Source organism: Chlamydomonas reinhardtii, chromosome 8, assembly GCF_000002595.2.
Source record: "Chlamydomonas reinhardtii strain CC-503 cw92 mt+ chromosome 8, whole genome shotgun sequence".
In the NCBI taxonomy this organism is placed as follows: Eukaryota; Viridiplantae; Chlorophyta; class Chlorophyceae; order Chlamydomonadales; family Chlamydomonadaceae; genus Chlamydomonas; species Chlamydomonas reinhardtii.
In genome coordinates, this window is record NC_057011.1 from 3,547,350 (window position 1) to 3,570,141 (window position 22,792).

Genomic DNA, 22,792 nt, shown 5'->3' on the forward strand with positions numbered 1-22,792 from the left:
AGATTGTCGCGGAGCCCAATGCAACCCCCCGTCTGCCCACTGCCCGCGCTACTCGCCGCCCCCATCCAGCGCTGCGCTCCCTCCTTTCCTTCACCCCTTTCCCCTCAATCCATCCATCCCCGGCACAAAGACGGTGCGCGCATCATACGAGATTCTCTTCATAACAACAGGCTGACTGGGCCGTATAGCTACCTCACATCCGCTGCTGGCGACGCGGTATAGGCACCCGCCGCAAACTCCCTCTGCCGACTGGGCCGTATCTCAAAACCCCCTGCTTGCGACGAGGGGTCCAACTCCCCCTGCCAGCACCATGAAGCACCCCTCGCACTCTCTCCCACAAGCACAAGCACCCTCACACACATGGTGTTATACTTTGCGTCCTTGTCGTCGTGTTCGTCACGCGTAACCATGCACGCGCCTGCTGCTCACCGGCCTGTTGCGAGCTCGCGAACCCATCGCATGCCGCACTTTGCACTGCGGCATCCCGCGCATGCGCCGCACCCTGTACACGGTTGCCAAAACCCCTAGTCAGCCTAGTCACAAGTCCTGTGTGCGTCCAGGCAACCGCACAACACGCGCCTCTAGCTGGCTTCACATTTGCCATAAGTCTCGGTCTTGTAAGCTGTATATGGAGTTATCGCAGCACACGAAACGTCCCGCGCAGTCATCCCCCCCAGCTCCTCCACATCTACCTAATGCTCTGCGTCAACCGTGCACATGCCTCGAGGCTCACGTCCCGCGCACGTGGTCACCACCACCAGCTACCCCCTGCCCTTGGCCCTAACCCTAAACACCCCCCACGAACCCAGCGTGCCCACAGCAGGGAACCCGCGCGAGGTGGGCTTACGTACACACGTAGTCATGAGTAAACACATGCACACGTTCACACGTGACACGTACAACTGAGTGCTGCAAACATATGAATAATAGGTACACCGCGCCGTCCGCGTGCCTACGCCTTCCCTTCCTCCTTACCCTCCTCATCCTCCTCCCCCTCCGCCACCCCCTCCCCCCCTCCCCCCTCTCCCTCCCCCCTCTACCACCTCCCTCCTCCCTCTGCCACCTCCCTCCTCCCTCTGCCTCCTCCTCCCTGCTCCGGCTACTCAGCGCTGCGCTCAGTGCTCCTCAGACACCGTGACGCTCTTGGCCAGGTTGCGCGGCTGGTCCACGTTGAAGCCGCGCAGCACTGTGAGGTGGTACGACAGCAGCTGCAGCGGCACGATGTTGATCACCGGCTGCAGGCAGTCCACCGTCTCGGGCACCTGCGGCAGGCAGCAGGCGCGCGGAGAGCGGGGTGGGTGGGGTGAGGCTTTGCAGTCAATAGGTGGGAGCGCGGAGCGGGGCAGGGGGGGGGAGATGACACTTATTCACCCACCCCTCCCACCTCATTCACCCACCCCTCCCACCTGTATGAGCTTGCAGCCCTTGGCCTCGTACTGCTTCATGGACTCGTCGTTCTCGTTGCACAGGATGTACAGCTGCGCCTCGCGCGCCAGCAGCTGCTGGATGACCGACTCCATCTTCTTGTACATGGTGTCGCTGCGGGGGCGCGGGTGAGGAGTGGGGGGCGGGATTTGCGGTTAGGAAAGAGGTGTGGAAAGCGATGATGGGGTGCGCGAGGAGAGGGTGGAGAAGATGGAGGGGTGGTGGAGGGGGTTGATGAATGCGTTTAGGTACCATCATGGGTGGAGGGGAGTCAGCTCCGAACCCAACGTGACACGGCTCCAGCACTCGGTCCTAACCCACACGCGGGGTGGAACGGCAGGCATTTGGGGTTGACAACTTTGCCCTGTGCCTGATCCTGATCATTATATAGCAAACTCCCGCGGAGCCTGCTCGCCGCCTGTCATCGCCCCCCCGCATCCTCCCCTCTTTCTGGCTCTCCGCCTCACCGCGTGGCGATGACGACGATGGGCATGTGTTTGTCCACCAGCGCCAGCGGGCCGTGCTTCATCTCGCCCGCCAGGATGCCCTCGCTGTGGATGATGGCCACCTCCTTCACCTGCGACACAGCCGACGGCGACAACAACATGCCGTATGCGTGTTACATATCCCGTTTCCGGCTGACAAAAAAACGCTCGCCCCCTCCACATCAGCACCTGAAATATTTTGGCTGATCCTGCCTTGAAGTAAAGTGCCAGCTCCCGCATCCCCGCCATCGTCCCGAACCCAAACGGCATCCCGCCGCTGCCCCTTTCCGCTTCCCCTCTCCGCGTCCCGACCCGTCCCGACCCGCCACGGCCCCCCGCCCTCGGCCCCACCTTGAGCGCCGCCTCCAGCGCTGTGGCGTAGTTGTACCCGCGCCCGAAGAACAGCAGGTTGCCCGCGCCCTTGAGCTGCTCCGCCAGCTCGCGCATGGCGCCGTCCAGCATCAGCGTGCTGCGCACCTTGCCCGGCAGCTGGCCTGCGGGTGCGGTGTGTAGGGGTAGCGGTGTGTGTGTGTGTGTGTGTGTGTGTGTGTAGATACCAGCCCAAACTTAACCACCGGGGGGGGGGAGCCGTTCATGCGAACGCTTTGTACGAAACACGGAACTGCCGACGTCCAGAGGCACAGGCGGGTAGCGGAGGGGTTGGAGGAGTGAAAGGAGGCGTGATTGGTTGAGGAGGGCGGGATTGCTGCCCCCCCCTCCGGCATTGACCTGGCAAGACAGCCGCGACGACCTCGAGGGCAACCCAGTCCCCGCCCACCAGGCCGCACCGCCCACCAGGCCGCACCGCCCACAGCCCGCCCGCTCCACAGCCCGCCCGCTGGGTGCGCTCACCCAGCTCGTCAATGATGCAGTCGCGGCGCTCGCGCTTGCTGATGGAGTCCTCCGCCAGCTGCAGCGCCATCATGGTGATGGCCAGGATCTGGCGGGGAGGGGGCAGGAGGCGGAGGTGGAGGTGGAGGGAAGGTGGTGGAGGCGGGAGGGGGAGGGAAGGTGGTGGAGGCGGGGGGGGGGGGGGTTGTAGATACCAGCCCAGACTAAACCAAACCCAATACAATAGAGCGAGGAGGAGAGCGTGGCCGATGCTTGACAACGGAGTGGCACGCGACAACAGTCCCCATTCCCGAAATGCACCGAGTTCCCAGGGGGGAGGGAGGAGGGGAGGGGAGCAGGCAGGGTAAGGGTGAGTCACACATCGGTGGTGGCATATGGGTGAGCTAACCGAATTCGCCGCCGGGCCTCCGGCCCCATCCACGTCCATCCACGCACACGCACACGCACGTGGCACGCGCCCACCTGGCTGGTGTAGGCCTTGGTGCTGGCCACGCCGATCTCGTAGCCGGCGTTGAGGTGCACGCCGCAGTGCGTCATGCGGCTGATGGCGGAGCCCACCTGCGGGGCGGGGCAGGGCAGGAGAGGAAGATACGGGTTTTGGGGATGTGGGTTTTGGAAGTGTGGGTCTGGGGATGTGGGGCTGGGGCGTTTGACCGTTGTGAGATCGCGATGCAGTGTAGATTGCCGTACGGTTGGACACAGCAGGAGCCGCCAGTGGACGAGGGCAATGTGACATGAGGTTCGGTCGGGTCGGTCACGCCCTCAAACCCGCTCAGCGCATCCCCATGTACCGCCACCCTGCCCTGCCCAGCAGTTGACGCCACCCCCCCCCCCCACGCTCCCACTCTCCCGGACACCCGCCTCTCCCATCCTCCCACCCTCCCATCCTCCCACCCTCCCGTCCTCCCACTCTCCCACCCTCCGAGGAGCCCGCCCCACCGTGTTGGTGACGCCCACGCACAGCGCCCCGTGCGCCTTGCTGTACTCGAGCGCCCGCAGCGTGTCCGCCGTCTCGCCGGACTGGGACAGGAAGAAACACGTGTCGTCCCTGGCGGCAGCAAGGGGCATGCGCGTTCGGTTTAGTTTGGGCTGGTATCTACAACCCCCCGCCTTTCGAGCGCCCCCATTCAAACTTGTGGCTGAGTCACTCCGTCTACACATGAACCGATGAACGGCTAAGCGCCCCTCCCCCCCACACTCTGGCGTCGTCTGAGCGGGCTTTCTCTCGTTTGTAACACACCCACCCACCCACCCACCCACAGACACATCCCCGACCCGCACCTGAAGATGGGGCAGCGGCGGTCCAGGAAGTCCGAGGCCAGCTCCAGCACCACCGGCACCTCGCACATCTCCTCCAGCGTGGCGCGCGCCGCCAGGCAGGCGTGGAAGGAGGTGCCGCACGCCACCAGCAGGATGCGGCGGCAGCGGCTGATGGTGGCGCCGTGCTCCACCAGGCCGCCCAGCTTCACGCGCTGCATGGGCGGCGGCGGGTCCGGGGGTTTGCTAGTTAGGAGGCGGCGGCGCCGAAAAATGGTGGCGAGGGAATGGCGGTGAGGAAGCAATAGCCGATAGGAGCAAAGGTGAGGAGGGAAGGATAGTATCCCAAACCCTCAGTACCCTCAGCTGCACCGCTGCAGCCCACACCCACACCCACACACACCGGCCCGGCCCGCCTCTGACTCCCGCTGCGCACCTGCGTGAGGTAGGGGTTGCCCACCGCGGGTCGCTGGAACTGCACTCGACCGCGCATGGTCTGCAGCAGGCTCTCCGGCTGCTCGTGGATCTCCTTCTGCATGAAGTGGTCGTAGCCGCCCTGGGGGGGAGCCAGCGGAGGAGGAGGAGGGGGAGGGAAATAGTTAGGCGGGGTTAGCGGCACGTGGGTTAGCCAGGCATGCACTGCAGGGGCGTGTCCAGCACTTGGCCACCTGGTCTGCAGTCTTCGCTGACCCTCCCAAGCCGCGCCTGTACCGGGCCTTCCGCTGTCCAGCCCCGCGCCCCGCATGTCGCAATCTCCAATCATGCGCAACGCCAGCCAACGCCTTGCCGCCCGGACCCACCCCACGCCCCATCCGACCGGACTTCTACTTTCCGACCTCCCTGGCGCCCTCCCTGCCTGCTGCTGCCCTGCCTGCTGCTGCCCTTCCCCCTTGCCTTGCCCCGGCACCTTACCCCCGCCCCCGCCCCCCTTGTCCCCGCCCCCGCCCCACTTGCCACGGCCCCCCTTGTCCCCCGCCCTCCTCGCCCGGCCCCGCTTGTCCCCCGCCCCCTTGCCGCCACCCCCACCTTCATGATTTGCTCCACCTCCAGCTGCAGTGTGAGCAGCACACGCGGCACCGCCTCCTCCACGTTGTCACCCTGTGTGTATGTGTACATGCAGGCGTGTAAATAAGCCAGTGAGGCAACGCGTCGGCAAGAATGCCAGAAAGTCAATGCCCGCATTCCCGTCCACTGATTGTGTGTTATACCTCCACATAGGACCGGTGACCCATTTCCGCTTGTGGATCATCCACACACACAGCCGAGCAGCTGGGCAGCTCCAACTCCACCGTGCACCCTCCCTCTCTGACGTTCCACCTGACGCACCAGCGACCACCCCGCCCCACGCTGCCCCGCTCCCTCCCGCTGCCGCCCCGCTGCCGCCGCCCCAGCTGCCCCCCCCCGCTGCCGCCCCCCCGCTGCGGCCCCCGCTGCCGTCCCCACCTGCCGCCGCCCCCGCTGCCACTCCCGCTGCCGTCCCCACCTGCCGCCGCCCCCCGCTGCCACTCCCGCTGCCGTCCCCACCTGCCGCCGCCCCCCGCTGCCACTCCCGCTGCCGTCCCCACCTGCCGCCGCCCCCCGCTGCCACTCCCGCTGCCGTCCCCACCTGCTGCCGCCCCGCCCACCTGCGTGTTGTAGATGCCGTAGCCGCCGCCGCACAGGTGCAGCACGTCGTTGTCCTCCAACACAATCACGCTGCAGGAAAAGGAAGACGAGGAAGAGGATGAGGCGGGTAAGGAGTCGCTCACGCACACCTGGTCATGCAATTTCTGCACGTCTGAGCAACGGTCCGAGGCAGACCCCAATGGAGCAAGACACACTTTCCACCCCGCGGCCGCCGCCCCGGCCCAACCTCACTCCCGGTCGCCACCCCCGCGTGCGACCCCGCCCCCTCGTGACACGGGCTCGGCGGACTTGGTCAGCACGCACGTGAGCAGGGGCCGGGTGGCTCAGCACGCGAAGATTGCATGTGCTTTGCGTGCTTGCCCGCCTGACTCGTGCTCACGCGCGTGCTGACCAAGCTGGTCACGGACGGCCACGTGCCGTCCCAGCACAAACCCAAGGAGAAGTCCGGCGAGCTGGACCCCACCCGCGCGCCGCCCGCCCCCCCGCAGCCACCGGACTCCGAGCTGACTGACAGCGCGGACAGCAGAGGACGGCATCAGCCCCAGCGCCCTGCCCCGCCCGCCCTGCCCCACACCGCCCCGCCCCGCTCGCCCTCACCCTGCCCTGCCCAGCCCCGGCTCCCCACCGCTTGGTGTGCTCGATGACTGCGGAGGCGTCCGAGGCGATGAAGCACTCGATGGACTCGCGGCGCCACTTGGTGTCGGAGGCGTCGTGCAGGCGGTTGAAGCTGGTGCGGCGCTGGCCGGGCACCTCCTTGATGCCCAGGATCATGGGGCTGCAGCAGGGCACCAGGGCGGCAGGGCGGCACGGCAGGCGGAGAGTGTGTGTGTGTGGGGGGGGGGAGTTACATTCATGATTAGCTAAGAAAATGGTAGACGGGAGGCGGACAGAGAGGGGGGGGGCAAGGTGAGCTCGGGGGTGCTGTGATTCGTGGATGTGATATGTGTGATGGGTAGGCGGGGGCAGCTGCACACCGAGAGTGCGTGTAAGCAGGCAGCCCCCTGCTCAACGCCGCCGCAGCCGGGCGCCCACCCACTCCCACACCCCCGGCCATGCTGCCACGTCCTCTCGCCCCCGGCACTTCCGCCACCACGCCTTCTCCGCTGCCAGCTCGTCCTCCTCCTCCCCATGCTCCACCTCCATCTCCTCCTCGTCCTGCGCCTCCTCTTCTTTAACCCCTCCTCCAGCTCCTCCACCACATGCCCACCTGCCGCGCTTGCACGCCACCAGCTCCCCCGGGTAGTGCGTGCTCTTGACCAGCACTGCGTAGGCGCCCTCCAGCTTCTTCAGCACCTCCATCACCAGCTGCAGCCGCGGCATGTCGCGGGCGTGGGCGGTGTGAGTGGTCAGTGGTGGTATGGGTGGCAGTGGTGGCAGTGGTTTCGGCGGTGGTTAAGCAGTGGTTAACAGGTGGTTTAGGCAGTAATTTCGGCGGTGCTTTAAGCAGTGGTTCCGACAGTGATGCCGCCCGCGCTTTCCCAACCAGGCCCACGCCCATCCCATCATGCGCTAGCACGTGCCAATCCGCAGGCCCCACAATCCGCAGCCTTCACTCGTTGGCCGCGTGTCGCAGACTGGCATTCATTCCGCGACCACCGACCGATATCGCCCGTTGCAGCCCTCCAGCCCTAGCCACCGCCCCCACCACCCGCTCCCCACCTTGGGGAAGGGCACGCGCTCGCCCAGGCGGTCGTACACGAACTTGCACAGCTTGGGGATGACCTCCGTGTCCGTCTCCGTTTTGAACACCTCGCCGTGCTTGATCTGTGGAGTGTGGAGCATGTGCGTGGGGCGCGGGGCGTGTAGGGTATGTGGGTGTGCGGAGCGTGGAGTATGGCGCAGAACAGTGGTGGTGGTGATGGTGACGGCGCGTGTGTGAGGCATGCTTGCAGGCTTATCAAGGTGTGTGGTGTCGGTGTCCGTGGTGCATGTGTTGTGGATGTGTTGGGATGTGGTTGGTTGTGGTGGGCTAGCGCTGCGCTTGCCGCATAGCTGTGAGCTGCGCGCAACCTAACTTGCATTCAACCCGAAGCCCGTATACTGGCCGCCGGCTGCTAGCCGCGCTGTGACACTGGTTCGGCGTGTGTTCATTGCAGTGCGGGCTGCCTGCAGGGCGGTGCCTGCAAGCGCATGGCCATGCACCCGGTCGTGTGCCGCCCCCGTGCTACTGCCGCGAGCCTGGCTGCAGCAGCACCCCGGCGCATCCCGGCGGCGCCTCGACAGGAACAGCTATGCCGAAAACCCCAAGCACCGGACTAGCGGCTGGGGCGCCCTCATTAGCAGCATTGCGTGGCAACGCACCAGGAAGTCCTTAATGAGGTTGTAGTTGGTGATGATGCCGTTGTGCACCACCACGAACTGGCCCTCCGGGTCCGACGGGATGGGGTGGCTGTTCACCACCGACGGCGGGCCGTGCGTGGCCCAGCGCGTGTGCGCGATGCCGACCTGGCTGCGGAACTCCCGTTTGAGGTCCAGCTGGTCCCGCGCGATGGTCTCGTGGGCCAGGCGCTCCAGCGCGTCCACCTTGCCCACCTCCTTGATGATCAGCGGCCCGACCGACTCCAGCACGCCGTTCTCCTCCGAGATCACAGCCTGGGTGCCATCGGCGAGCTTCTGCGTCAGCGGGTACGCGTCCACCACGTCGAACGCAATGCCCGCGGAGTCATAGCCGCGGTACTCAAGGCGCTTCAATCCGTTGAATAGGCAGTCCAGCACGAATTTCAAGTCCCGTTGGACATTGAATGTGTAATAGCCCACGATGCCGCACATCGCGGCTCAGTTTGCAGGGCTGGCCCTGCTGCAGCTGCTCTCTGCGTTCTTTGAGTTGAACACTCTTTGGGCTGCCAGGGATCACGCAAAAGATATTCTTTGTATCGTGTAAGGCTATTTTACAGTTGTTAAAGTATGCGGGGTGGTGTTTGGCAGAACAGTGAGGTGTCCTTGTTAGTTTCGCGCCTCTCAACGTCCTCTCAAGTCACGCCTTATTGCCGGCAGTTAGGTTTAGTTTAGGGGGTGGGAAGTATGGTCAAAGTAATTGCCAGGTTTGGGCAGCAAGTAGGCTAGTCCAGGGCTTTCCCCGATTGGTTGCATGGGCGCAAGTAGAAGTGCTTCTACGATGGCTGAAGCTCAGAAGCTAGGGCTCAGTGCTATTTCCCTGTGCCTACGATGAATACCATGCTCAAACAGACATCATTTACAGCCAAGCCGTTTGGTACAGGGCGCACCGGATGTCGCGCAAGGCAGCCAAGACGCGTGCCTGTGCAAACCCGAGGTAGAGCTTGCGTGTGTCGTGTATAAACTCGTATACATTGAATGATACAGCGGGTCCGGTGTCACGATGCTAATGATCTTCAAAACCGACTGTGTGTATGTGCCAACTCGGCGCGCCGCACTGCAGCCGTGCTGGAGGACTCCGCCGGGTTGCTAGCGATGGTGCCCCTGCTAGCTGCAGGCGGGTAAGTGCCCCCACGTGGCACCTCCTGTTTGGTACATGCACGCCGTGCGCATTGGGCATGTGCGGCCGCACCACGCATACAAGCGGCCCTGCCCCAACACCGTCCGCGACGCCGTGTGACCAGGTGCCCAATCCAATCCGCCCGCACCCGCCACTTGCCACCCGCCACGTCTCCAGTACTGCTTTCCAACTGCTCCGCGACTGCTCCCCACCCGCTCCCCATTCACTCCCCATCCGCTCCGCCACACCCTCCCGTTCACACACTAAAACATCTCAGTGTGGGCGCCTGGAAGTTCGCCATGTACGGGCAAATGGAGGTCATCACCGCCTCCATGCTCACTAACAACGTGCCACGAGGTGAGCCGGTGGATGCCAGCAGGGGGGCGGGCGTGTCAGGTGCCCGGGTGCGGCAAGGGGCCGGCAGCGGAGGGCACGGCGCAGCAGGCAGCTGCAGGTATGGGCCTATCTGAGTGAAAGAGTTGGGCCAGACACACAGGACCCTCGACGTCAACGCTACATGCAGTCATGTTGAGACCAGGGGCGGCCGATAGGCCGGGCGAGGGCCGTGGTAGTGGAAAAGCTGCGTGATGCAGGGTGCAGGGCCCGATGGGTGGGCCGAAGCGTCGCCGGGTGTTCGGCGGGTACATTATGAAGGACCACTTGGCTGTCGCGCTTCGGCCTGCTTGCGCAGGTCACTGCTACTCACTGTCTACGCTGCTGACCTCATGTGCCCCACGTGCAGGTGACCCCGGGCCACGTGTGATCCAGCTGCAGGGAGGCACCAAGGTGGGCCGGCGCGGAGCTGGGGGGGGGGGGGAATTGGGGCGGAGCTGAGGCGGAGCTGGGGCGGAGCTGAGGCGGAGCTGGGGCGGTGCTGGGGTGGGACTAGGGCGCAGCTGGGGCGGAGTTGGGGCGGAGCTGGGGCGGAGCTGAGTGAGGGAATGGCGGCCGGGAGCGGGGTAGGAGCACGTGTGCATTGGTCGCCTGGAGCCCTCACCTGTGTGACGGCAGGTCGGCATGCAGTCAACGGGCGGTTGCAAAGGGGTAAAACGTCGGGCACGTGGGCGTGCCTGTCCTCCAAAATGACATGCATTTGGGTAGCGGGGTCGGGCGCGCTTGCGCAGAGGGGGTGCATGCACTCGCACATGCACTCTAGCACACGCCACATGACGCCGCACGCTCTCACGTGCACTGGCTCACACCCGCGACAGGAGTTGTACTACTACCCCAAGTCCACAGCCCAGATCACGGTGGTGGGCGAGGAGGTCAAGAAGGGCCTTATCGAGCAGGTCGCGCTGCAGGTGTGCGGGGCGGTGCAGGGGCGGGGGCGGGGGCGGGGGCGGGGGCGGGGCGGGGCAGGGCAGGGCAGGGCAGGGCAGGGCAGGGCAGGGCAGGGCAGGGCAGGGCAGGGCAGGGCAGGGCAGGGCAGGGCAGGGCAGGGCAGGGCAGGGCAGGGCAGGGCAGGGCAGGGCAGGGCAGGGCAGGGCAGGGCAGGGCAGGGCAGGGCAGGGCAGGGCAGGGCAGGGCAGTACACCTTGGGAGGCGGCATTGCGCACTTGCACATGGGCCCTGTCCATGCGTACGTTGGACCGGGCGTTGTTTCCAGGGCGGACAGACCAGGCTCTGGGTGGCTGGCAGCAGCAGGGGCAGCAAGAGCAGAAGCTGGAGCAGGGGCAGCAGAAGCAAGCCCCAATCTGTGACCAACTTTGTCAAAACCGCGCAGGCTGCCATCCCGGCGGTGGCCAAGCAGCAGTCGCCCGCCAACCTGGGGTGAGTGGCGGTCGCACGGGCCACCCGTCTCCATGGGCCGCCCCTATCGCCCTGACCACCGTACTTGCTTGGGGTCTTGTGATGTTGCTTTCCTGGGTTCGAGTCGCATGGATGCCTGGCCGCTGGTGTGGCATAGAGCGCGCGTGCAACATGGCCCTGCACTTTGCTGTGACAAGCCTTTCTTTTTGCGCCCCAGGTTTGCGGCTGACTCGAGTGTGGATGCGGTGGTGTCGCTTGGCGCGCTGGCGGGCATGTCGGAGATGCAGGTGCGTGCGTGCGTGCGTGCGTTCTGTGGGTGTGTTGGAGGGAGAACAATGGCAGTTGTATGTTTCAGGAGAAAGGCGGATGCGCGCCTGCGTTTTGAAAGGGAGTAAAATAGTAGAGCGAGCAGGAAATGTACGAGGAGACGTACCGTAATCATCAGGGCGGCTTCAGCGAGGCTTCGGAATGAGCTTGGGCCTGCCACGCCTGCCTTTCAACATCCCACCCTGTGGTTTTGCGAATGCAGCGGAACGCTTTTCTGGCTGAGGCGCTGCGGGTGCTCAAGCCGGGCTGCCCGCTGGTCTTCATTGAGCGCCGTAAGCCGTGGAGAAGGGAACTTGGGCTTGGGCGGAAACTTGAAGATGCGGGTTCGAAGCACGCATGGTCGCCAGGGTTCTTGTGCGCGCCACGTCTTAGGGGCTTGGAACCAGGGCGCTGCTACCGAGCTTTGCTTTGCTCCTTGCCGTAACCCCCCGCCGCTCCCCAGTCTTCCGCCCACCGCTACTCGCACACCTGCTCTCACACCCGCCCGCCCAACCCCCGCCACGCACACTCGCCCACGCACACAGTCCCTGGCGGTGTGCCCCTGCGCTACCTGGGCGGCCCCAGCGGCACCATCTGTGAGTGCGGGCTCTGCTGGTGGCGGTCTGCCTTTGCGGGCTGCAGGGGATGGGTTTCAACGTAACCTCCACGTGGGAGCACCCTATGGCGGTGTGCTGCGAGGACTTTCAAGCCCTCCGCCCCGTGCCCCGTGCCCCCATGCCCCTGTACGCCTACCCCTACCTATTCATTGGGCTACGCGCTATGTAACTACGCCTACCCCTACCAATTCGTTGGGCTTGGGCACATAATCCGCACCCTCCTTCCCGCCCGCTGCAGCCGAGTCGGTGTTCCGGGGCTGGGAGCAGCGGCCGGACGGCGCCTTCAGCCTGGTGCGCTGGGACACGGCGCTGGGCGGCCAGGACCCGCACGCCGTGGGCCTGGCGCTCAAGGCGGCGGACTACCGCGGCCCCGCCGCCGCCAGCCGCCGCGCGGAGAAGGCGGCGGAGAAGGCGGCGGACAAGGAGGCCAAGCGCGAAAAGGCGCGGCTGCCCAAGAAGGGCTTCGAGTAGGGCCTGGAATGTCGATGTCGATGGATAGGTGGATTACCGAGTGGGGCGTTATGAGCGGCGCGTGTGGATGCAAACGTGGCAAGAAAGGGAGCAGTGGCGAAGCAATGGAGCAATGACGAAGCCGGTGCGCGGTGTAGAAAGATGAGGTGCCGGATATTTTGCGTGCGGACTAGGTGAAGGGGTCCGCTAACTGCCAAGGGCGGCAACGCGGTTGAGATTGGACTGGGCAGAGCGCTAAGTTCAAGAGCGGCATCCACGATGTGGGATCATGTGTTGCGTTGTAAGACTGCCAGCTCTCTGAACAAGCAGGTGTTTCCAGGGTTGAGCCACTTCATAGGACACTTCGCTTGGCTTTAGGGCTTTAGGCGCAAACCGTGCAGGGCTTTGAGGTGTTCAAAAACACCGTTGTGCGAAGCAGGAATCGACTGCATGCGCACAAACTATAGTTGCGAAGATTGACATCTATGATACACGAACGCGAGCGACGTAGGAGCGGCGCAGTGCTGGCAGGCCTGGCCTGAATTGTGTAAGAATGGCTGTTGGCAGGACAAGGTGTTGGCGACCCGCCTCCGCTGCCTACACGTTGCGCGCCAGCAAGGCCCGCTGTTCCCCTCTGCTCCGTTGCGCGGTTATCCCTTGCTACCGCCGGCGCTGCCGCTGCTGCCGATGCCAACGCCAGCATCGCCATCACCGCTGCCGCCGTAGTACCGGGCCGCCGCCGCGTCGTACAGCAGCCGTGTGGCCTCCACCAGCTCGTGTGTGATGGCGGGGTCGTACATGCTGTGGCCGGCGCCTGGCACCAGCCGCAGCCGCAGCTCCGGCCAGGCGCGGCACAGCTCGTAGGCCGTGGTGGCGGGGCACACGAAGTCCAGCTGGCCGTGCACGGCCACAGCGGGGATGCCGCTCAGCCGACCCGAGCCCACGCTGTGCAGCAGCGGTGGCCAGTGGCTAGGGGTGGCCCGGGCCGCCGGAGGGACGGCGGGTGAGGACGGTGAAGAGGTTGGGGCGAGGGCGGGTGGCGGGGGCTGCCGCGAGCGGGGCCCGGGACGCTGCGGCCGCGGCAGGGTGCCTGGCTGGTCGCCGTCCATGCTGCCGCCGACGCTGCTCAGGCTGCGACTGCTTATGCCGGTGCTGCTGCCATCGGTGCTACTGCCGTTGCCGTTGCGGGTGGTGGTGGTGGTGCTGCTGCCGCGGAGGAATGCGCCGTGCACGCTGTAGTGGCACTCCAACAACGCCTGGGCCGTGCTGCCAGACATGCGGGCGTCGCCTCGGAACGCCAGGCCCCGAGCCAGAAGCTCCGCCGCCGCGGCAGCGGGGCCCGCTGCTGCAGCCTTCGCATTTGCCTCCGTGGCCGAGGGACGAGGAGTCGAGGTAGGGGCCGCGGACACAGGAGAGGAGGACGCGGGCCGAGGCTGCAGCGCGCTCAGCGGCTTGCGCGAGTCGGGTGCGGCCGGGAAGGTCTCGTAGGCCCACCGCTCGCCGTCCCAGTCCAGCAGCTGGGAGCGCGAGTCGAAGCCGACCGCCATTTCCAGCTCCATCCAGCTTCGAGCCTGTGCGCAGACAGAGCGAAGGGTGAGGCAGGTTAGAGCTCGCACTTGTTTTGGCATGGTGTATGGGTATGTGTTGGGTGCGTGGTGCGTGTGTGCAGGGAGCAGCTCGAGCGGGCCTCAGGCAAAAAATGGTATCTTCATAGATCAGATATATGCTTGTCATTTGCAAGCATCACAGGGCGCCGAGCGACGGGTGCGATTGTACATGCGTGTGTATGCATGCAACATGAGGTGATGGGTTTGGCCGAGTGAGTAGCTCAGGAACACAGAAAGAGGTTTCTCTATCAGCGGGGTGGTAGCCCCGAGCTCAGTTGAACTATGCCTTGTGTTAGTGCCATCATTGCTGACACGGCCATGGAAGTAGATGAGGGTGCACATGGAAATGCAGTGGCGGCGTGGCGGTGCCGCCATGCGCGGCAGCGATGAAGCTCAGATAGGAGCGAAAGACGTATAAATAACATAGTTTCCGCATTTTAACGGGAAGTAACGCCCGCTTCGGAACTTGTAAATCATCAGGGCTCCAACCAGCCGCATGTATTCAGACCACCATGTACTCCATGCATGCGTGCCCCTGCCCCCGACCCCGCCGGTGCTGCAAGCAGACTCACCGCTGCGTCACGGACGTTTGCATCGGGCGACAGAAGCCGGGCGTAGTAGGCGAGGAGGGGATTGGCTCGGTCTGCGGGGTCATCACCCAGGTGGTCGAGGAAGCGCTGCCATGCCCAGGGCTTGAGTGCGCCCGCGCCGCCGCCGAACATCCAGTGGATCTCGGAGTCCCGCATGGTGCATACGCCGCGAAGCACCATGGCCAGCACCCTGTGCGCGTGAATGGCGGACGGAAGGGTTTTAGGACACTATTGCAACGGCGCGAGCAGGTGGGACATTCGCTGGTTGGGAAGCGCCGACCGCAAACGGTCCGGCGGCGTGCCGGGCCAGCGGCAACTGCTGCCCTGATCCTCACCTGTCGGGATGCTGCAGCGCGTACGCGAGCGACAGCGCCACGCCCCAAGAGCCCCCGAACAGCAGCCAGCGGCTGAGGCCCAGGTGTCGCCGGAGGGCCTCCATGTCGCTGACCAGGTGCTGGGTAGTGTTGGCCGAGAGGCATCCTCGCGGCGTGGACCGACCGCAGCCGCGCTGGTCCAGAAGCACTACCTTGTAGCGCTCCAGATCAAAGAAGCGCCTAGATGACAGGAAAATGGGAAAGGTTTAGTACGCAAGGCCAGAACTGTGGCGGCTGCACAGACGCAGGCTCAATTCGAAAGCCCCGGCGGCGGCCGCAAACAACCTGGAGGCGCAGAAACCCTTAGTCGAACTCACGTGTGGTTCAAGTAGCAGCCGGCACCCGGGCCGCCGTGGACAACCAGCGCAGGAACGCCATTTTCCGCGCCATGCACCTCGAAATAGACTTGGTGCCCATCACCGACGTCTAAATGACCAGACTGTAGAGGTTTGCTTGTAGGACTTGTGTACAGGCCTCGCAAAGCTGGTACAGGCGCCGGCACGGTGGTCGCGGCGGCCGCCTTGCATACCAATCTTCTTTGCCGAGCTCGGCAGGGTGCATTGTGGCACCCTAGGAGCTGGCTACTATGAACAGTAAGGGTCATGGAAAGGGTCTATACAGCATTGAGGGCTAGCGAGGCATTTTATGGCGAGGTTTGCTGCCCCCATCCCATGTCGGCCGCCGTACCCCCATGCGGCTGTCCGACACGGCAGCACCTCAAGCCCGCTTCCGTGTTACAAGCTATCCGTTGCGGACATCATGTCATACAGGTGCCCTTATGTGGGATGGCAAAGCATTCTATCACGGCTGCAAGCCTCACGCCTCCCAAAACACGGCTTCATCCGCCAATCTCTGTCATTTCGCTCAACTGGGCCCCACGCTTCTCTCATGCAGTCATGCAGTTACAGGTCCTGCGTTAACAGACCAGACCTCGAACGTGTTTGCATGGACACCGTACTACGTCATGCACGCGCCCCACTGCCGCGCTGGAACCAGGAAGCACCCGACCATGTGTACTCTATTACTCGCATCCTGTCGGGTAGCTCTGTAGGCTGCCGAGGGCCTGCGTGCATGCTCAACCGCAACGCAAGCTCAACCTCCCCACGTTTCTTACATTCCAACTTTCCCGTCAACCTCACCGGTTCCAACCCCCGCTCATCCCGCCTCCGCCTCCGCCTGCGCCACACCGCCTCCGTGCCATGCACGACAGCAGTACCTCCACCCCTCCTCCCGCCTGGCCCCCTTCGCCTCTCCCCTCCCCGGCCCCTCTACCTGACCTCCGTCCCCCGCCCTCATCTCCCGCTCTCCAGGAATGCCTCGCGGAAGGGCGTGCCCTTGGCCACCACGAAGAACAGCGGCACGCCCGCCACCACGTGGTCCTCCTGGGCTAGCACCTGAATGGGGGGGGGGAGGGGGTGCATTCATGATTAGTTAAGGAAGTGGTAGCCGGTAGAGAATCACGGGGATCTTGGGGGGGATGGGGCGTGGGGATGGGGGGAGGGTGTGAGAATACCAGCCCAAACTGAAACGAACCCATGCATAGGGGAGAGGCCATGGGGCGGCGAGTGGGGGACTGGGGGATGAGCACGAGGGGATACAAGAAGGAGCAAGGAGGGAAGCAGTAGATGAGGCGCAAGGTGTCGGGGCAGCGGAAACTTCCAAGAGGAAGTCACAACCTTTCAGTCCTCTCAACTTTACGACCACGACGTGCCTTGCCTCGCTACCGTCACCCAAGGCTCACACACGTGTGGTCAACGCCCCCGGCACGGTGCCACCCCGGCACGGTGCCACCCCGGGCCCCGCCACCGCCCCGCCACGTGTCCCACCTGGCGTAGCGTGTGCTTGGGGTTGATTCGCCGCATGCGCGCCGCCCGGCTGCCGTACTTCTCCGGCCCCCCCGCTGCCGCGTCCAGCCCCGTGGGCCAGCGGCCCTGCATCGCCTCCACCAGTTGTTCCTGTGTGGGGTGGTGATGTTGTGGGAGGAGGGATTACCTCGCAGCCGAGCCCAACGTGGCCTTCCCTGGATCTGCGCCATCCCCTACCCCGCCTGGGGCTTGGGCAGGTTTGGGACTGTGCGACCACGCGTAACCGTACTCGGTGCCCCCACTGCCGTACACCTGTGCATTCCACAACCTCCCGTAGACCCGCACCAGCCCCAGTCTGGTGAACATAGCGTAAGCGAAAAGCGCTGACCCGGTGGGGTGCATTACTCCCCGTCGTTGAGGCTGAGGTACTGCACATGAGTGCTGATCGCACAGATGTTTTCGCCCGTCAACGCATCCCGCATCCCCGCACGCACCCTTGTGAGCGGCCTGCCGGCGTGCGCCAGGTAGTAGAGCTCCACGCGGTCGCGCACGTAGGCGCCCGCCCCGTCCCACTGTAGCGGCGGCCCCTCGGGGTCGAACATCTGGCGCGGATTGGGGGTGGGGGGTTACATTCATGATTAGCTGCAAGGAACTGGTAGTCAATAGGGGCTTACATTCACGGTTAGCTAACGAAATGGTAGACGGTAGGGGGACAGGGCGCGGGGTGTGGGGGGGGGGGCGGGTTCTGGTTCGGTTGGTGCGCGGTTTTGGGTTGGTGCCGGTGGCGCGTCAGTCTGGTGGCAGGACCAGCCCGCTGACGGCACACACCCTGGCGTGCGGCCTGCAACGCCTAACCCAGATCCCTACTCGTCATAGGTGCCTCGGCAGGACAACCAAACTTTGACCCCTGTCTTTGGCGTGATTGGATTTGCAATAAACCCCCGCACCTACCCGCAAACTACCGCCGTCCCCCCTTACGCCCCCTTTTCAGTCGTCCCCCGGCCTCCTCAATCCCCTCCTCAAGCCCCCGCTAGTCTGGATTCGGTTGGTTTAGTTTGGGCTGGTATTCACAACCCCACTCTCAAGCACCCATCCTCCTCCTCCTCCTCCTCCTCCTCCTCCTCCTCCTCCTCGTCCTCCTCCTCCTCCCGACCCACCATGTCCAGGTGCTCGTTGAAGCAGTCGTCCTCCGCCCACGCCTCCACCACGTCCTGCTGCCCCGACTCCGGGTACAGCAGCAGCACCGGCCACACCAGGCCGCGGCCGTCGGCGCTCAGGCTGGGCTTGTTGTGGCTGCCGGCGGTGACCTGGAGTGACGAGGGTGTTTGCCAAGACCAGTCAGCGGGTGTCCAGTCCTAGCCCCTGTTCGGAGTCTAAAGCCCGAAGTCCAAAGTCCTACAACCTGTGTCAAACATCAGCTCAGCGCCCAGCCCAGCCCACCCAGGCACATCAGCCCGTCCGCACCCATTTCCCCATGGCCAGCACGTTAACACTTGTACGTGCTCATGTGGATGCGTCTCAATCTACACTGCTTTACCCCTCCATCCCTCCACAGCCCTCCACTGCCCTCCATGACTGCACCCTCCCACTGCACCCACCTGCGGCCGAGTCATCTTGCAGCCGTGCGCCAGCAGCACGTCCACCAGCGCCCGCGCCGGCGCCGCCTCCGCCTCCGCCTGCGCCCTTAGCCGCTCCTCCACCTGCCGCCGCTCCGCCAGCTTGGAGGACGCCTCCTGTGGATGAGCGAAATGAAGCCAGGCGGACCTGTGTTACCCTGCCACATCGTCTGGCACTCCTCGCCCCCTCCGCTATCCCCTCCGCCATCCCCTCCGCTCGTTCCACGCCCTCTCCGCACCCACCGCCTCCACTTGCCCACTGCTGGCCCCCCTTTCCATCCACCTGACCCTCCCTCTTTCCCCACTCCTCCCCCTGTCCCGCCCGGCCCCTCGCACCTTGGCCATGCCATCGAACTCCTTGGAGGCTGGGTCCGCGGTCCGCCCCTCCTGGCACAGCGCCTCAACCTGCTCCCACATGCCCAGTCGGCTGGCCGCGCGAGCCGCCCGGAACAGCGCCTTGATGTTACCCGGCTGCAGCTTCCGAGCCGCCAGCGCGTCATTGTAGGCCTTGCGGAAGTTGCCTGGAAGGTGGCGGTTTTGAGGTACATTTCGAGGGTGTGCAGGGGGCGTGCCGTTTGGGAGCTAGCGTGCCTAGGCTCACCCTCTGCAAGCCCTGTCCCCACTCCATCGACTCCCGTCTTCTTGCCTTTCCCGTGCCCCCTGCCGCTTTCCGTGGTGTTCGGCTTCGCCACCCACCCAACATGATTTGAACGTGTGCGCGGTTGCAGTGCAGCGCGGCGTTGAGGGCGTCGCTGGGCACGGCCAGCTCCAGCCCACTCGAGTAGAACTGCACGGCCTCGCGCAGGAGCGTGCGCTTGGCTGCCTGGTCGGCCTTGTCGCTGAGCGCGAGCTTCAGCTTGTTGTTGCCGTTCGTCTGCGCGCGCGATGCAAGCGAGCAAGGAAGCGAGCCAGTATAGGGCATGCACTTCGATCCGCGACGTTTCGCGAACCCTGGGTCCGTAACAGCACGCTGAACTTGTGGCGTCAGGCGTTGCCGCTTCAAACCTAGTACATCATACCATCAGGAGACTGGCCGCGCTCTCAGCTCGCACCCTGCCGTGGGTGTTGCGACGCTTGCAAGCCCGGCGGCGCAGAATAACGCGCAAAGAGCCCCGGCTGCAACTACCTTGAAGCTTTCAGCCTTCTCCTCCGGTGATAACTCATCGTCGACGGCTTTAAGCGCCGCGTACAAGGGGTCGTCCTCGGCGTCCTCCGGCAACGCGTCCCAAAATAGCGGGTGCAACCCTTTATTGTCGTCAATTAGTTTGGGCTTTGGACGCTCATCTTCGGAGTCGCTATCGCTCATGTCTGTCAGTAAAAGGTAAATAAGAGGCTCTAGCTTATTGTGTCGATTTCAAGCGATACAATTTGCATGAACGTAAGGAAGGAAGCACTTATGGGGAACCAAGCTGCTGTTTTATGGGCGGACATTGACGGTGGATCTGGCGGGCGCGTGTTCTTCTTTGTAATCAGTTGTTTTGGTAATAGGCCATCATGTATACTGTAGCAACTGGCTACGGATATTGTATTGCAATAGTCGTGGGGCTCACGACGACTTGGTTCCTCAGTTCCAGGTCGCCAGTTCCTGCCAGTTCCGATATTTGTCCACTCGTTGCAGCTGTGTTACAAGCTCCTCACAAATCCTGGTTGACTGCTGCGTCAGCCGCCCAGTTGTGTCCTGAGCGGGAGCCCCATCTTGAGGTCCTGACACGGGTCCTGGTCGTGGCAAGGGCCACGAAAGGGCGCCAAAGAGCCACCTTTCTTGTCTTGACCCGGTGGACAGCAGCTAACACATTGGATTCTATGTGTCATACACGCCCCCGTGTGCGTCGCTTGTAGCTTGATTGCATGTGCACTGTCACGTACCGGATGGCGCGTAGTTACCATATAAGGTGCTGCCCACAGGATATCATGGGCTGCTGCGTTTCTGCCAGGCTGCATGCACTAGCAGGCACGTGCCGGTGGTGCCGGATGGCGACGTGATTCGCCTGGCTGCATATCACCGGCGGCGGCCAGCAGCTGACGGCGGCGGCGCAGAAGCACCCGGACCTCCACCAGGTGTGTGACATCCAGCAAGCCGGGAACGGCAGGGAAGTGAATTACTGCATAAAGATGTTACGGAATAACCCATGCCCTATGGGGCTTCGCTTTCCAACACGACGTTCAGTGGCGTCCTTTCCCCGCCGCTTGACATTTGGCCTTTACTTGTTACATTACGTGCAGTGTCACCGGGAGCCGGCACAGCAAGGACTGCAGCGGTGGCGGCGGCAGGCGCCGACCCTGCGCAGTCACATGGTCATGCCGGCGCCTGCGGCTCCAAGGCCTCCACAGCGGCTTCAGGGGCTCCGGCACTCGCTTGTGGTGTTGGCATCGCGGCGTCGGCTGGAGCATGATCCTCCGCCGTTCCTGCAGTGACGCAGGCGACAGCGGCAGCCGCGCGTGACGCCCACGCTGGAGCGAGGGTGGCCTTGTCGCCTGCTCCGCAGCCACCGCAGGCTAAAGCCGTGTGTGGGCCGCATCGGTCACCGCAGCGCAAAGATCGTGCGGCTCATTGGTCGCCGCAGCGCAACGGTCGTGCGCACAGCGCGGCTGGCGCGGCTGGGATCCGGGCGCGCATTAGCCAGCTGCAAGCACCCGCGGCGGTGGCACATGGCACCGCGGCTCCAGCACCAGGGTCAGCAGCAGCTGCTCCTCCAGCCGCACCAGACCCAGAAGCCGCTGCCGGCGCCAAGGTGCAAAAGACGGGCGCGCGCGTGGACAAAGATTGTGGCATTGATGACTCTAGTCGCCGCAACAGGGCCGTCCGGCGGCCGGCGCTGCTGCTTGTGCAAGTGCTGGCGCCGCCGCTGGCGATGGCGGCAGCGCTGCGCCGGACCCTGACGCCAGCGCTGCGGGACTCGGTTCACCAAGCCCACTGCAGCCGGGCCAGCAGCGGCAGTCGGGACTGGGCGGCGCACTGCACAAAGCGGCGGAGCAGGTGTCAGCGCTGGAGGCAGACCTGGCGCAGGCGCTTGCCGAGGCGGCGGCGCAGAGGGCGAGGGCGGAGGCGGCGGAGGCGGCGACGCAGCAGCAGCAAGAGCCGGTGGCTGAGCTGAAGAGGAAGCTGCAGGAGCAACGCGGTAGGCTGGAGTGATGGGAAAAGCAAAGGCAAGCACTGGAACAGGCACTCGGTGCGTTTGTGCAAGAGGACGGACGACCATGGGATTCATGGGGTGCTGAATGTGAAGCGGCCCGCGAGGCCTGCCCCCCGCACTGGATCGCAGAGTGCCGCTGCACGGCCCGCCAGCCAGGCCGCTGCCGGCGAGGTGTAGCAGCTGCGGCCAGGCGCGTGGCTGTGGCCGCTGGCACGAAGGCAGCCGCGGCGGCCCCGCCACCCGAATCGTCTGACGCGATCCTTTGTCGCCTCCGCCCGCCCCTCGCTCAGGGCAACTGCGGCGGCGGCGGCGGCGGCGTGCATACCTGCCCAATGCCCCCCGCCTGCCCCAGCCCCGGTGCAGACACGGGCAGGACAGTCTCAGCCGGCGCAGCAGGCTCATGGATTTCTGGCAGCACCAGCAGCGCGGGTCGAGCACCGGCCCCTGCCGCACATCATGCATGATGAAGCCGCCGCCCTCTGAAACGGCGTCGCGACCCGGCACGTCCGCGGCCCCTGTGGCGGGCTTGCGGGGGCTGCTGCACGTGTTGATGCCTGCTACAGGGGAGGAAGAGGCGCATGGCGCTGGCGGCGGCGCCACAGCCGCTGCCCCTCCGCAGCCAGGCACGGCGGCGGCGGCAGCAGCTGCGGCAGGGGCCGGAGCCGGCGCCCCGCATGCCGCAGCAGCCGCAGCCGCACCTGCACGCACCGGCTGCGCCGCAGCTTCCGGCAGGCGGAGCAGCAGCAGCAGCAGCAGCAGCTACATCCCTTGCAGTAACACCGCACGGCCGGGTCCGCCGGTGGTGCGTGTTGTGGACCTGCTCGGTCCGTGTGAGGCCACTCGGGCGTCGCCGCACGCCACATTGGCTGCTGCTCCCTGGCGCAACCGCGGCACCGCCGGGCCACCGCACCCGCAGCCGCAGCCGCAGGCGTCCGAACCACCGGCCCCAGCTAAGGCTGTATGCCGCCGCCGCACCCTCGGCCGTCGGCTGCGCCTCCTGCGTCACTGCGGGCACCGCCGCCGCGGCCGCCGCCGCCCGCGACCGCTTCCGCTCCTGTGTATACGTGTACGAGCAGGTGAGCATGCGGCACTGCGGCTGGGGGGTGGGCTGCTGGGGCTGGGCGTGTATGTGTAATGTGTTGGGATGCGGCTGCGGCGTCAGCAGGAGCGTCAGCAGTGTTGCCAGCGCGCGCGCCGCTACCGGTCCCACCCCCACCCCCACCCCGTGCACAATAGAGCATCACGAGTGTCAGCGAGCCCGCACCAGCCGCTGTGGCCGAAGTGCCCTCGTCGCTGTCCTCCTCCGCGCCCTTCCCTGCCGCCGCCGCCGGCCCCTCTCCGCATCCCTCCGTGCGTAGCAGCTGCATCCCACCCTCCGTAGCAGCTGCATCCCACCCTCTGTAGCAGCGAACTGCAGCTGCAGCTGTCCCTGTCGCTGCAACATC

The 22,792-nt window shown here is 65.0% G+C and overlaps 5 protein-coding genes across 5 annotated transcripts; 2 read left to right on the top strand and 3 right to left on the bottom strand.

Annotated features, from left to right (window-relative positions):
* Positions 1 to 33: 33 nt before the first annotated feature.
* On the bottom strand, positions 34 to 8,649 carry CHLRE_08g375500v5 (uncharacterized protein). Its single transcript, XM_043065161.1, has 15 exons — positions 7,947 to 8,649; positions 7,305 to 7,409; positions 6,853 to 6,950; positions 6,271 to 6,420; positions 5,645 to 5,714; positions 5,046 to 5,117; positions 4,456 to 4,575; positions 4,044 to 4,234; positions 3,702 to 3,810; positions 3,225 to 3,320; positions 2,763 to 2,850; positions 2,262 to 2,404; positions 1,893 to 2,002; positions 1,407 to 1,539; positions 34 to 1,262 (listed from the first exon to the last, which is right to left on the bottom strand). Exons 1-15 carry the CDS (start codon positions 8,412 to 8,414, stop codon positions 1,116 to 1,118), a joined length of 2,100 nt encoding a protein of 699 aa, XP_042922162.1. The 5' UTR covers positions 8,415 to 8,649; the 3' UTR covers positions 34 to 1,115.
* Positions 8,650 to 8,749: 100 nt separating this feature from the next.
* CHLRE_08g375550v5 (uncharacterized protein) lies at positions 8,750 to 12,784 on the top strand. The gene is made up of 10 exons (XM_001694335.2): positions 8,750 to 8,916; positions 9,043 to 9,100; positions 9,377 to 9,456; positions 9,842 to 9,885; positions 10,311 to 10,400; positions 10,823 to 10,869; positions 11,066 to 11,135; positions 11,378 to 11,447; positions 11,700 to 11,750; positions 12,010 to 12,784. Exons 2-10 carry the CDS (start codon positions 9,075 to 9,077, stop codon positions 12,240 to 12,242), a joined length of 711 nt encoding a protein of 236 aa, XP_001694387.2. The 5' UTR covers positions 8,750 to 8,916; positions 9,043 to 9,074; the 3' UTR covers positions 12,243 to 12,784.
* Positions 12,785 to 12,793: 9 nt separating this feature from the next.
* On the bottom strand, positions 12,794 to 15,399 carry CHLRE_08g375600v5 (uncharacterized protein). The gene is made up of 5 exons (XM_043065162.1): positions 15,318 to 15,399; positions 15,110 to 15,231; positions 14,754 to 14,972; positions 14,401 to 14,608; positions 12,794 to 13,792 (listed from the first exon to the last, which is right to left on the bottom strand). The coding sequence occupies exons 1-5, from the start codon at positions 15,351 to 15,353 to the stop codon at positions 12,872 to 12,874; spliced, it is 1,506 nt and encodes a 501-aa protein (XP_042922163.1). The 5' UTR covers positions 15,354 to 15,399; the 3' UTR covers positions 12,794 to 12,871.
* A 115-nt stretch (positions 15,400 to 15,514) lies between these two features.
* On the bottom strand, positions 15,515 to 19,649 carry CHLRE_08g375650v5 (uncharacterized protein). Its single transcript, XM_043065163.1, has 8 exons — positions 19,340 to 19,649; positions 18,910 to 19,087; positions 18,550 to 18,734; positions 18,196 to 18,330; positions 17,755 to 17,904; positions 17,092 to 17,199; positions 16,619 to 16,747; positions 15,515 to 16,186 (listed from the first exon to the last, which is right to left on the bottom strand). The coding sequence occupies exons 1-8, from the start codon at positions 19,517 to 19,519 to the stop codon at positions 16,085 to 16,087; spliced, it is 1,167 nt and encodes a 388-aa protein (XP_042922164.1). The 5' UTR covers positions 19,520 to 19,649; the 3' UTR covers positions 15,515 to 16,084.
* Positions 19,650 to 19,749: 100 nt separating this feature from the next.
* Positions 19,750 to 22,791, top strand: CHLRE_08g375676v5 (uncharacterized protein). Its single transcript, XM_043065164.1, has 7 exons — positions 19,750 to 20,105; positions 20,165 to 20,271; positions 20,437 to 20,600; positions 20,778 to 20,945; positions 21,011 to 21,332; positions 21,638 to 22,296; positions 22,584 to 22,791. The coding sequence occupies exons 1-7, from the start codon at positions 20,083 to 20,085 to the stop codon at positions 22,749 to 22,751; spliced, it is 1,611 nt and encodes a 536-aa protein (XP_042922165.1). The 5' UTR covers positions 19,750 to 20,082; the 3' UTR covers positions 22,752 to 22,791.
* Position 22,792: the final 1 nt, after the last annotated feature.